Source organism: Theobroma cacao, chromosome 1, assembly GCF_000208745.1.
Source record: "Theobroma cacao cultivar B97-61/B2 chromosome 1, Criollo_cocoa_genome_V2, whole genome shotgun sequence".
In the NCBI taxonomy this organism is placed as follows: Eukaryota; Viridiplantae; Streptophyta; class Magnoliopsida; order Malvales; family Malvaceae; genus Theobroma; species Theobroma cacao.
The window spans coordinates 10,112,576-10,126,320 of NC_030850.1; the positions used below are offsets into that span (position 1 = coordinate 10,112,576).

Here is a 13,745-nt window from a genome sequence, read left to right on the forward strand (position 1 = left end):
CCATTATCTCCTCCTCAAGTTAAGGTCTCGTTTGATGTCTTATAATGTATTCATATAATAAGAAATGTGATTATAAAAAATGTAATTGCTGAAAAAACAACGTTGTAGCATTTAATATATTACGAAAGTATTAATTAAAATGTCAAAAAAATAACATTGTAATATTTAGTTTACAAGTATTTTATTGGAAATGTAATGTTAATGTTCAGAATTATTCTTATGTATCAAAATATAAGTTTAATATGCTTCTATGTTTTTTTTATTGTAAATTTTTATATGATATCATCTCTTAAATAAATTTATAATCTCATATATTTTTATTTTTTTTTTTTATGATAAAAAATTTAATTTATATATGACAAAACAAAAAGAAATTATAAAAATTTGACTATCAAACTTCATAAGAATAAATTATTCTATAATACATTGATGTTGGTTGAATTTCAGCTATCAATTGAAATGTAAATAAAGTACATCAAATGGCCAAGCAATCTGTTGGACAATTAGGAATCCCAAGTGCAGAACTCGGCCATCATAAAACACCACAAGAGATTTTTTGAAAAAAAAAAAANATTTTATTTTTTCCTTATCATTTTATTTTTACTTTCCAAACTCAATAGTAATATATAACGTGACTGTCAATACACTGCTACTAGTCTATCAATTCTTTTGATTTAAATTAGGTAGAGCTTGTCAATATCAACAAAAACCTTAAAAAAAAACCCAAAAGAAAAAGAAAAAGAAAATATTTTAAGAGGAAGATTAAGTAGAGTACAATCAAGCTTCGTTGTTCACTAGGTTCTTCTTTTAGAGTACATTTCGTGTTGGTGGGATAGAATAGAATGAATAGTATAAGTATTTTGTGAGAATAAAATAGGATAGGAATAAAATGAAAATGTTGTTCTATAATTTGATTGATTGATATAATGAAATATTTGATTGGTAAAAATAATTTGAAAATAATAAATGAATAGATGATAAAAAGATAAACATATCTTTTATTATAAGATATGATTAACTATTTTTATTTTTATTTTTAAGCATTACTAATTTATAATTTATTTAAACTATTAATAATTAGTAATTTCAATAGTATTATGATTAAAATATTAATAATTTTGGTTAATTTTTAAATTTAAAATATTAATTTTTTATAGTATATAATAGAAAACTTAAAATTTTTATTATAATATATGATTATTCATTTTTATTTTATTTTATTTTTAAATATTAATAATTTATAATTTATTTAAATTCAACATTGATATTTTATTTATAATTTAAATATTATTATAAGTGAAATATTAATAATTGAATTAATTTTTAAATTTAAAATATGAATTTTTTATAATATATTTTAAAAAACTGAGACTTTTTTTCATTATAATTATCCAACTTTATGTGTCTTGGAAGGGCGAAGCTATCCTTGGTGTTCTGGATTTTGGTCGGGATGGTAGGATACATGGAGAGGATTGGATCCGCAACGGGATTCATATCGGGAGTGGCAGGAAGTACAAGGATTGCTATCAATTCATAGAAACTGGTAGAAAGGAGAGGACTTGTCTGAGCGATGTTCATCTTCAAGCTGGAAGGACCAAATTGTTGACTGCACTTTGGGATAGCAAAGCATATGTCCGTTAGGATATGTACAGCTGCGTGGCAGGTTCATTTTTGTTTTTTGCAATTGTATATCCGCAGTTGTTTGCAGTGATAAACCAGAATCTTAGCAGAATCAAAACAAACTAGACTCTTAAGAGTGCATCATCAAATTTGTGTAGCATGTATGATTGATTGGGGTTAATTGTTAATGGGGCAGCAATGGAGATAAATTTTTTTCAAAAATATATATAATCAAAAACTTAAAACTTTTTATCATAATGTATCGTTATCTATTTTTATTTTATTTTATTTTTTAAATATTAATTTTAGATAATATATAATTTCAGAAGCTACTCCCTCACCATGAAATAGTAAATACCATGGAGAGGAGGTTGGGATTAATTAGTCTTTGATTTTGAGTGATTTTGGGGGGATAGAGATTGCAGGGAAATGACTATTCTTTTGGACTATTTGACAAGCAAATAAAGGAACAAATATTCCTTGAAACAGAGGGAGAATGACTTAACTATTTCCCCCAACCAAACATGTTAGAATAAAGAGTATCTTGGTGTGGTGTTGGTGTGTTCTCACTGCTTTATATAATGGCATAGAATCTAGGCCTAGTTCTATCTACTTTCAGCATAGACATGGACAACTTGCAGGCATGTACATTTCTTACCAATCCTCAAGTCTTAATTTGACATGTTCGGTTGTGGATTGCCATCAGCTTCCACTATTTTAATTTTACCATCAACCTCTTCTTCTTTCTTAAAACAAGTTCCGTTTTCCTCGCTTATCCTGTTTGGTTTACAAGAACAAATTTATAAGAAAACAAGTTCAAACCTTATGCAGAAATGTTCATAATTGTAGATAGATAGATAGGAAGAGAGAGATTGGCTGTGGACACAAACTACTTCTCGTTTTCCCCATTTAATGGACCTAACCTAACCTAACCCAAATTCAAGTAACATAAAAAGATGTTTGTTCTTACTCGAGTATGTTTGACTACGTTTTTCTGAAGTTTGTTCCGACAAGAATGGAGTGGAAGGCTGCAAGGCAATGCACCTAAACAAACAAATATATATGTGGTAGGCATGGAATGCCCACGTCTGCACAGACAAAGAGACAGGGGAACCAATAATAGGACATATGTTATTGATACTATTGGTTGACAATCAGGACTGAACTCGCTCTTCAATGAAGCGGAAAATTCACAGGTTCTCAAGAGGGAAACCAATAGCAGGACTTATCTCAGAAGCCAGTGACCGTAGCTCATCAACTTGTTCATTGCTTAGTCTCCACCCAAGTGCACCTGTGAATTCCTCAGCTTGTTCTGCATTTTTGGCTCCTGGGATTGGCACAACATTCTCCTGGGCTATTAACCAGTTGAGCACAACCTATAGAAAAACAACCTCATTTCTTATAAGATCTCTGCATGTTTTAAAATGCCATATCCAGTAGTCACGACTCATGATTAAAGAGTATGATAAAAGAACAGTCTGTTGCTACCTCATTTATAACAACTTCAAGACATGTGTATAAATGAAAGTAACATGGTGTCACACTTGTCTACTGAGGAGTCTACAAAACCTCAAATCAATATCAAATTAGGAAAACCCCATTAAAGAGGTCTCGAGGCTTGTGAAGGTTTGTGGTTTTTCTTGTCCTTGAATTCTAAGATGGCTGTAAACGCAGTTTGAGAGGGAGGGGATTCAAGTCATCCACACATGTGATCTTAGTGCATTACTGTATATGCCTTTTGATGGAGGAATGGATCATGGAAGTCAAACATACTTTTAGAGAGGACAACTTTAGTTCCAATTTCTTGACCATATAAGGAGAAAACTTCCACTGGATTAACTGTTTTTAGAACCCTCCAGCTGGTGTAGGTCATTACCTTCTAGGTGATGAAGTTATGGTAGACTGTAGAGTGTCTATGGGTGTAATTGAGCCCAGCTCACAGCTTATGCACTGAAAAGAAAAAAAAAGAAAAGAAAAAGAAAATTTCCACCAAAGCCTAATGCCTAAAAATTCACATGGCTAGCACATCAATATTGAGTTGATAATGCAGGAGAACTTTTTCTAAAAACTGTTAATATGCCAATATGCTTGAAGCAGACCTATTGACAGCTGTAAGCAGATATACTACCAAACAACAAGAACAAACCTGCGTTGGAGTTTTGCCATAGTTCTCTCCTATTTCCTTAATTCTGTTCACGAGAGGTTGGAGCTGTGCATTTAAAAAGACCTTAGCAATAAGTTTGAAAGTAATATTGGGATAAGAAACACTCTAGAGACTTACCTTAGTTAAAAACTCCGGAGTGTAAATCCTGGATCGAGGCCCTGTTGGTAGATTTTCAGGTGTATACTTTCCTGTAAGGGCACCTGCAAAGAATGAACATGATATGGTACTCTCCTTCTGTTAAAAAGAATATACACCACACTCAGTTTATGCACCACATTGTCCATAAATTTGACATTATTTCTTGTTCCAAACTCTAGTGTTTTAACTTTGTTTATTACTCCATCCCTTTTTGGTGGATAATTTAACTTGTACATGCACAAGCACTACAGTACTGATCAATATGTAGAATACAGACAGAGACATAAACAGGCCCGTGTGTTGTGTGTGTGTGTGTTTGCATGCAAACATGTGCACACATACACACACATACACACACGCACACACACACACACACATACAAATATAGGGTACTGCCTTTGTTTGAAAAATGAACATCGTCACATGTTTGCAACTAAGTGATAAGTTAGGGTTCAATCTGTGAACCTGATTCTTGCTACTGCACTGTAGTTTGAAAATCAATAAGAAACCATTTGCTGAAAGCAAACAAAAAAATAAAAGAGAAAAAAGATAAGATCAAATTTTAAATTCTTGAAAATTTTCAGTGAGAGTCCACAAGACAGGGTATGCCTGTGTTATTCAGATGAAATATGAACTCAGTTTCTAATTGAGGGTCAAATTACTCAAGTTTTTCCAATAATTGCATTCAAGAATCAAGGTCTTAAATATGATATGACCAAAAGAAATTACTTCTCCTAACATGCTTTTTTCTGTAGCTCTAGAATCAATCTCCTGACATACAACAAAAGCTCACACATCAATAACTATAAAGAAGCAATTAAACAAAGGAATATGGATATTACCCTGCGCAATAGGAGAATATGCAATCAAAGTGATCCCAAGTTCATCACATGCAGCCTTCACTCCATTCTGCTCTGGTGCCCTGTATATGAGACTGTAATTCACTTGGTTTGAAGCTAGAGGAATTCCTCTCTTCTTAAGCCTTTCATAAGCATCACGAAGTCGTCTCTCTGAAGTCGGGAATATCTTACATTACGATAATTACAAATATATAGGGAGGAATAAGAACCAAGCCACAATGATCAGAGTGAAGATTTTAATAAAAAGCAGTAAGTGGTTAAAGAAGATGAACTATTTGTAGAGAATTTTGCATGGTTCAAAGTCAAACTATTGCACCAATCAGTCATTGACAGCAGAAAAATTACCATTGTAATTTGAGACCCCAACAGCCTTCACAAGGCCCTGCTCAACAGCATCACCAAGACCATCAATATACCCTGAAAAATGGTTTTTCAGTGAACTCAGCCACTATTCAACATAATTGGGCAGCATAAACATTCAAATGTACTAGCTACATAAAGTCAATTCTTTCAACAAAATGGTGGCGTTGCAAACAACCTTCATTTCCCCATACACCAGGCCTGAAAATCAATAGGAAAAATTGTGATGAATTACTTTTTCAGAAATACTATTGATAAATCCTATAAAGAAATGTGAGCACAGACCAATGGAGTTGATAAAGTTCTATTGATGAAACCCCAAGCCGACAAATGGAATCCTTCAGTGCATTGAGGACACTCTGACGACCAAACCTCCAAGGCAAAGCTGCAAACTTTGTTGCAACAGCAACTTCCGTATCTGGATACTTTTCTTTCCTTTCCTTTATAAATCTTTTACAAACAACAAAGTTTGTTAGAAGAATAACCAGGCAAATAAAAGAATAGCACAAGACGATTTTGCCTTCGGTGAGAGTTTAAAGTTCAAATGTTGGCCTCTGTTAAATTCTAGAAACATACCTTCCCAGCAGAGTTTCAGAATTTATGGCACCCAAGGACAGCTGAAAGAATGGAATCATCGATGACATTCTTCAAAAAAGAGAAAATAAAATAAATAAGCCAATAGAGAGATGATCTTGTCTTTTACCGTAGAGCCATAAACTTCAGCTGTATCGAAAAAGGTTATACCACAATCAACACTGGCATCAAAAGCGGCCTTAGCAGCCTTCATCTTCCTATCTGACTCCACAGCAAAGTACAAATCATTTAGATGTGAAAAAAGAACAATAAAAGAATAATACAGTCAGGTTGAATCAGAAATTTCAGTAATGCAGAGAAACTTAAGTTTGACACAGAAAGTTCTCCACACAGCATTGTGCACTATGGCAGTTGCACAAATGGAATCTAACATCAACCCTTGTAATTGGGAAGAATACAATAATTCTAATCCATGAAATTTCTAAAGAACTCTTAACACATAGGAAGTGCTTATCTGGAAGGGAGCACAAATATATGAACTTAACTAGAAAAAAAAAATAAAAAATGCAACAAGATAACTTAACATGTAACATTTTAGTAGAGAAAAGTTTTGGGGGAGGGAGGAGGGCAGATGATTAGAGTTAAGCTTCCTTAAATTGTGAAGTAGCTTATTACAACTTCAAATGGCAGTCTCATGTAGTAATTTTAAAAGTAAGGTAACACTGAGATAACTACAAGGGGGAAAAGGTGATGAAACAAAACAAGGCCTTTTTTCCCTTCGGTCCAGTTTCCTATATTCTTCTTTTTAATTTTTTTCTTTTACTTTCTTTGTGGTGCATTTGCCATTAGATACAGAGCTTCATTGACTAAACAAGTTATCCCTCAGCTTTGCTACAGAAAAAGTAAGATAAGAGATTGAAAGGAACCTTCTTTCAATAAAAATAGGCTTTGAAGACAGCACTGGAGATTAAAATAATTTTAAAAGTTCAACGAAAAAGCAACCTTTTACACTTGAACCGTATACAAGCAAGAATTCATCCCATTCTAAATTTTTATGAGAATAAATTCAAGAGTTATGAAAAAGACCATCAAAACTAGTAGAAACAGAGTAACAAATCAACAAAAAAAAAGAAAAAGGAACACCCTTTCCCAAAAGGGAATCAAATTATGAGATGAAATGTGAAAAATTTACCATCCCATTCAAAGTTGTTCCAGTAAGTGGTGTCACCCCATGACCAAGCTCCAATTCCAAGCTTTGTCACTTTGAGCTCTGACCCTCCTAACTTCACCTTGTCTTCTGTTTTGAGAGTAACAGCGAAATCCTCAGAAGCAACAGCCCTTGTTCTTCTGTTAACTTTCTTGTAACTGAAAACTGAGAAACATGCACTGCTAACACTCATGGCCATTGATTATTCCTTGGAATTAAACACGGAATAAGATTTTATTTATTTTAGTGTGTTTTTTCCTCTGAAAAATTGATGTCCATGGAAAGACAAAAGTGGAGAAGAAATATGGTGGGTAGAGAAAGAGAGAACCATGAAGGAGTTTTTGGTCATCAGAATGGACACGTCGGATGAACCGTTTTTAGTAAGGGGGGGAAGATACATGCAGCTCGTATGGCCATTAGTTGCCTCCCTCCGCAATTTGTAAGGGAAAAAATACATGAAACACGTATGAGCTTTCCCTGCTCTTTTAAAACCAAGTTTTTTTTTCATATCATCATAAATTTAAAATAAAGCTTGATAAGTTCTTTTTATCAAATTCTTTAATAAAAACGGTTTAAAAAAATTAAATAAGACTTAGAAATTATGAAAATAAATAGTTCAACGAGTCAATTTTATACTTAAGAACTATATGAGTGGGGTAATTAAATTAATATAATATCATCATAAAATCAAGTTTACTATATATGATTTTTAAATAATTACAATATTATTAGGAACATAAGATAAATGTAGAGATTTTCAAGAAGCGTATTCAACAACAAAATCAAATTATACACAAAAAATAATATTTAACGTGATTTGACTTTCATTGCATACATCCACAAATGAAACAGTAAAAACCCACTTAAATGTAGAATTACAAAACCTATAAAACATAAAAAAAATACAAAGTAGAGCTTTGAAAAAAACATAATTTCAATACTTTTTTAAGTTTAAACCCATAAAATATCTTTTATTATGCAATCCAACCCTATGTTTTTCGTTACTTTTCTTCACATCTTTACAATTCTATGAAACCCTCATAGAAAAAAATCCATCTCTCATAATTCAAATGCATAAGACTCACCTCATATTTATAAAGCTTATTACTTGATCATAAAAATTTCTACTTATTAAGCACTTTCACCGAATAAATATATTTATCACCAAGTAATTCACAATCAATAAAATTTCACTGATTGATTCTCAATTAGAATTTGAACTAAATATCTAACAATCTCCACCTAATTAACTCAAATTCCACAAAAACATTAACTTCAAAAAAAAAAAAAACTTGTCTACACATAATTGAATAAGTCTTGACTCAACCTAATTCACACAACACCACTAGTACTCACATCTAGCTACTCAGTCAACTCACCATATTGACTTCATTGAGGAACCTCGATCTAACCTCTTTTAACAAAGAATTATCTCTCACTTTACGTTGAATCAAAAGATAATATCAAGTGGTACCATGGCTTTCAAAGAAAGGTTTGGGATCTTTGTCGAGTGTTTGAGTTGGCTAAGCTAAGAGTTTCTCAATGAGCCAATGTTAAGTGACCTGTTATGTGTTCTTTAATTGTTGATCTTATCTATGTAATTGTTACTAAAGGAAAACTGAGTGCCAAATCTTCTTGTACCTAGGTTAGGTTTTCTGTGGGTTTCTTAAAATTTAATATCGATGGCACCACTAGTGGTTACCCTGATATGGTTGATGTGACAAAGCAGATGTTCAAGAAACATTAAGAAGAATATATGACTGTAAGGCATAGAACAAGAACAAAGTTAAGAAGAAAATAATTTTGTTAATATAGATCATCATGTTAACTGAAGAGAGATACAAGCATTCATACACAAAATGCATGAATAACACTTGTACAAAACCAACAAGTGTTTAACATAAGATTAAAGTTAACATGCAAGGCTTACACGTTTATAGACATGTAACAGCAACATAGGTTCTGGCTTACTAAACTAGTACAACGAAGCAAAATGGACATATGTCTAATACTTAGTTAAAACATAAAACAAGACTCAAGCTAGTTTTATCTCAACATTGCTCCTAAATACTAGCTTCGTGAATATTTAGTTTGTTTCTTAATTCTTTAAACTTGGGCAAAGGCAGTGGTTTGGTCAAAATGTCAGTAACTTGATCACTGGAACTGCAATTTTGAATGGATATATCTTGATTTTTTTCAGCTTCTCTCAAGGCATGATATTTAACCTTGATATGTTTTGTCTTGTTGTGAAAAACAAGATTCTTCACCATAGCAATAGTAGACTTATTATCTACATACAATTGAGTTGGAGGCACATGAAGAAAACCAAGATCAATTAAGACTTTTCACCCAAATGGCTTGATTTGCATCTGTAGTTGCTGCAATATACTCTGCTTCTCTAGAGGATTGAGTAGTTGTCTCTTGGTTCTTTGAGTTCTACTAGAAAGAACCATTTTTGAAAGAAAACACATAACTTGAAGTGCTATTGCAATCATCAATACATCCTATCCAGTCATTGCCAAAAAAGCCAACTAAATCAACTGATTTTGTATCAAAATAAGTAAAGTGAAGGCTTAGATTAGATGTCCCTCTTAAATATCTAAGAACTTTTTTAGATGCTGTGAAATGTTCAATGGTTAAAACCTGCATAAATCTCGATAAACAGTTCACAGCAAACATCAAATCAGGCCTTGAAGCACATATATAAAGCAATGATCCTATCAAGCTTCTAAATGATAAAGGATTTTCAAGTTTAGTTCCTTTATCAATTGACAACTTCTCATGAGTAACAAAAGGAGTTCCTATAGTTTTGCAATCACTGATATTGAACTTGTTTAGACCTTCAATAATGTAGTTTGATTGAATTACATGGATCCCAGTATTATCTTAAAGAATATGTAATCCCAGAAAATAGCTCATATGTCCAAGATCAGTTATTCTGAATCTGTTTGCAATTCTGACTTGAACTTTGTAAGTCTTTCTACATTTCCTCATGTAGCTAATATATCATCTATATATAATGAGATGCTTAATGGATTTTGGTCACCTGTTTTCTGTACATACAGTGTTACTTCATTGTAGCTTTTCTGAAATCCTTGACTTATAAAGTATTCATCAATCTTGTAATACCAAGCATGTGGGGCTTGCTTCAAATCATAAAGAGCTTTGTGAAGCCTATACACCTTGTCTCTGTTAGAGTCATTTTCAAAACCATAAGGCTGCTCAACAAAAATTTCCTCTTGCAAGTCATCATTCAAGAAAGCAGATTTAATGTCTAAATGAAATATTTGCCATTTAAATGTAATTAACAATGCTATTAGTAATCGAATGGTATCCATTCTAGCAATTAACATAAATGTCTCATGGCAGTCCACATCTGGCAACTGAGCAAAGCCATTGACTACAAGTCTAGCTTTATGCTTGTTCAATGAACCATTAAAATTGAACTTCTTCCTGAATACCCATTTCACTCTAAGAACATGATGATGTTTAGGCCTATCAACTAAGCTCCATGTCTTGTTAAAATTTATTACATTAAGCTCTTTTTTCATGGTTTCAATCTATTCAGAAGATTTGAATGCCTTTTCTAGTGTTGCAGGTTCATACAAAGCCATATTACAGCTTTCATAAATATTTTTCAATAATCGAGTGCCTCTCACAAGAGGCTCTTCTATCAATTATTCATTATCAATCACCTCTTCACTATTTGATAAGATGAAAATCAACATCTCCATTTGGAATCCTAATATACTGCACTTGGTTGAGTTCCTAGTTCCAATAGGCTCTTTCATCAAATGATACATGTCTACTAAAAGAAATTTTGCCTGAATCAATTTGATAAATTCTGTAAGCCTTGGACTGTTGATTATAACTAATGAAAATTCCATCTGTGCCTTGGGCTGTAGCTTATCTCTGAATTCTTCAAGCACATGTTGATAGCAAATAGACCTAAAAATCTTTAAATGATCAATAGAGGGCTTGATATTATGCAAGACCTCATAAGGAGTTTTGTTGTTGACAACTTAAGTTATCAAGATGTTCTGCAAATATACTGCAGTGCTAGCTGCTTCAGCACAGAAGCTTTTTAGAAGCATTTTTTGAAATAGAAGGCACTTGGACATATCAACAACAATTCTGTTCTTTTTCTCACTCATATAGTATGGAGCAGTTAATTGATGAAGAATACCTTCATTTTCCAAATAACTAGTGAACTCTGAAGAAATATGTCCTCCTCTATTATCTTTCCTTAAAGTCTTGATCTTGCAACTAGATTCATTTTCAACTCTAGCTTTAAATTTCTGAAACACTGAAAATACTTCTGACTTGTGCTCCATGAAATAGATCCAAGTCATTCTAGACATGTCATCAATAAAAATAACAAAATATCTTCTTCCATTTAGAGAAGGTTCACTCATAGGTCCAACAACATCAAAGTGAACTAAATCTGGTCTATTAACTATGCTATTTAGCCTCAATTTGGGAAAAGGCTTTTTGGTCAGTTTACCAAGTTGACATGAACTGCATACATGACCATGTTCATGCAATTTTGAAAGGTTCATCAACAAACCAAAGGCATTGGTTTGCAATAATGACTTATAATTGCAATGACCAAGCCTTTTGTGCCAAAAAATTGACTGTTTAATTGATGACTTAATTGCAGATAAGCAAACGTTACTCCATTTTATAGGAAAACATTTTTTAACCATAGAGATTGAAATCGAATAGTTACTTGAAGGCTCATAAATTGTGCATGCATGATTTTTAAATAGCAACACATAATGCTCATTAACTAGTTGACCCACACTCAAGGGATTTTGAGTTATTTCAACAACTAAAAGCACATTAAAGACATACTTGGTGTCTAAAGTAGTTTGAATTATAATTGTGCCTTTCCGTGTAGCTTGCAATATATAACCATTTCTTATTTTTACTGAAGAACAATGATTAATGTCAATTTCAGAAAATAATTCAACCTTTGAAGTCATGTGGTTTGAACATGCATTATTGAGAACCCACTGATTTTCATCTATTGAACCAGACTCTGTGATAGCCATAAATAAGACTTCTTTTGCAACTTCAACCTTCTCCACTTGTTTTGTAGTCTTTGGTTTCTTGTCTGCTATATCAGCTTTATTCTTGCAAACTCTTTCTATATGTCCCAGTTGTTTGCATGCGTTGCATTTGACCCCAAGTCTAAATCAACAGAAAGATTCAACATGGCTTCTCTTCCTGCAGTGAGTACAAATTGGAAACTTTCCTTTTTCGTTCTGAAATTTTCCACTATGAGTACCAACTTTATCCTTTTCTTTGAGATCATTTGGATTCTTTCTAAATGAAGAATCTACATGAGGTTTGCCTTTCGCATGAGCAGATAAAGCATGATCAACTTTTTCATCTCTCATTGCTGCTTTTCTTTGCTCATCAGTTTCCAAAGCACTCACTAATTCTGAGATTGTGAGTTCTGAGATGTCCTTTACTTGATCCAAAGAAGTAACTGTGGCATTAAACCTTTCTGGTAAGCTCATCATAACCTTTTCCACCACTTTTACATTTGTAAGAGTTTCACTCATAAGTCGAATTTGATTCACCAAATTCATCACATCTTTAACAAATTCACCCACTGTTTGACTTTTCTTCATTCTCAGAAGTTCATATTTTCTTTTGAGATTTTGCAAATGCATCTGTTTGCTTTTTGCAGACCCTAAAAACTCCTGTTTAAGCTTACTCTAAGCTTGTTTTGTAGTCTCACACCCCATAATTCTACTGAAAACTGACTCAGATACTACTAAGTGTATGAATAACAAAGCTCTATATCTCTTTGCAATGTCCTCTTTATACTGCTTCACTTGTGCTTGTGCAGCATTCTCTTTCATTTTGACAGTCTAAACAGGGTAGTTCGAACCATCAAATGTAGGTGGTGATTGCTGTGTAACAGTTGAAGTTGAAGTTGACATTGTTTGAAAAAGAGTAAGCTTTTGGTAGGTGAAAGGTGAGATTTTAGGATTGTGTTTTAGTGTTTTAGGTGGCTCAAGGATCGGTTAATTCTTTGATACTGTCGTAACTTGCGGGTCCGGGAACCCGACCCTCTAGACGCGAGTGAAAACTCTAAAACTAGGAGTCGCCACCAATCTTTTTTACTAGGTGTGATTGACCACCTATTGACTCAATTTTAATCGACAGAGTCTTAATTAGATTTAAACCTGCTGAAAAAATCTTAAACTGGTCTACATTTTTCGAGATTTAGGTTCGGGAGTACGGTTACACCCGGAGAAAGATTAGCACCCCCGGAATGCCCGTTCCATAAACGGTACCATTTTTAGATTATCCTATTAGGCTTTATTTTTTTTAGTTCATTTTATTTCCTTAGCTATTATTTACTTATTTTATCTCTAATTTTATTAAATTATTTTATTTGATTCTAAAATGAAATGCAAGTGTGAGACAAGATGAAATGCATGGCGTGGGGTAAAAATATGTCGGACGAATAATCTTTTATCGAGGATGTTCTCTCGAATCCGCCCATCATACTGGTGGGATCCGGGGTGTTCTCTCACCTAGGGATTTATCCGAGAAACTCGCCTTCGCAAATTCAACGAATAATTCCTATCATCGGAGTTATCGTACGTTTTCTTTAAAAATAATGTTTTCGTGAATATGAACCTAATACGAGCAAAAGTCTTTTATTAAAAATGCTTCTCGAGCCCTCCCATCATACTGGTGGGACCCGGTAACACTTTTTTACCTAGGGAACTTCTCGACGAATACCTGCCTTCGCAAGATACTCGGAGGATCCCATAATCAGGGCTTAAACTCGAAAACAGAAATATTTATATGCAATGATATGCATGATGCAATATATATA

At 33.1% G+C, this 13,745-nt stretch overlaps 2 protein-coding genes across 6 annotated transcripts; both read right to left on the bottom strand.

The window, feature by feature from the left end:
* LOC18612196 (uncharacterized oxidoreductase At1g06690, chloroplastic) lies at window positions 2,040-7,279 on the bottom strand. Of its 5 annotated transcripts, none has more exons than XR_001926230.1 (11): window positions 6,869-7,273; window positions 5,846-5,937; window positions 5,719-5,759; window positions 5,428-5,592; window positions 5,321-5,343; window positions 5,128-5,199; window positions 4,765-4,932; window positions 3,902-3,984; window positions 3,767-3,829; window positions 2,591-2,996; window positions 2,095-2,397 (listed from the first exon to the last, which is right to left on the bottom strand). XR_001926230.1 is itself a non-coding variant. In XM_007048855.2 (11 exons), exons 1-11 carry the CDS (start codon window positions 7,080-7,082, stop codon window positions 2,978-2,980), a joined length of 1,014 nt encoding a protein of 337 aa, XP_007048917.2. In that variant the 5' UTR covers window positions 7,083-7,279; the 3' UTR covers window positions 2,660-2,977. The 5 variants fall into 5 exon arrangements, 3 of the variants coding, with proteins under 3 accessions (XP_017969558.1, XP_017969557.1, XP_007048917.2); XM_007048855.2 differs by lacking the exon at window positions 2,095-2,397 and adding an exon at window positions 3,497-3,570 and having other exon boundaries at window positions 2,660-2,996; window positions 6,869-7,279; XM_018114069.1 differs by lacking the exon at window positions 2,591-2,996 and having other exon boundaries at window positions 2,040-2,397; window positions 6,869-7,278.
* Window positions 10,906-12,522, bottom strand: LOC108661220. Its single transcript, XM_018117239.1, has 3 exons — window positions 12,174-12,522; window positions 11,900-12,032; window positions 10,906-11,401 (listed from the first exon to the last, which is right to left on the bottom strand). The coding sequence occupies exons 1-3, from the start codon at window positions 12,520-12,522 to the stop codon at window positions 10,906-10,908; spliced, it is 978 nt and encodes a 325-aa protein (XP_017972728.1).

What these genes read in the sequence shown, in the direction of transcription:
- LOC18612196 (XM_018114068.1), bottom strand. Translation starts at nt 7,082, where the DNA reads ATGGCCATGAGTGTTAGCAGTGCATGTTTCTCAGTTTTCAGTTACAAG. An exon ending in GAACTTTATCAACTCCATTG is followed by an intron (nt 5,344 to 5,427) that starts GTCTGTGCTCAC and finishes ATTGATTTTCAG; the next exon opens with GCCTGGTGTATGGGGAAATG. An exon ending in TGGGGTCTCAAATTACAATG is followed by an intron (nt 4,933 to 5,127) that starts GTAATTTTTCTG and finishes TCCCGACTTCAG; the next exon opens with AGAGACGACTTCGTGATGCT.
- LOC108661220 (XM_018117239.1), bottom strand. Translation starts at nt 12,522, where the DNA reads ATGAAGAAAAGTCAAACAGTGGGTGAATTTGTTAAAGATGTGATGAAT. An exon ending in CAAAGAAAAGGATAAAGTTG is followed by an intron (nt 12,033 to 12,173) that starts GTACTCATAGTG and finishes TGGGACATATAG; the next exon opens with AAAGAGTTTGCAAGAATAAA. An exon ending in GGTTCAATAGATGAAAATCA is followed by an intron (nt 11,402 to 11,899) that starts GTGGGTTCTCAA and finishes TCATGTATGCAG; the next exon opens with TTCATGTCAACTTGGTAAAC.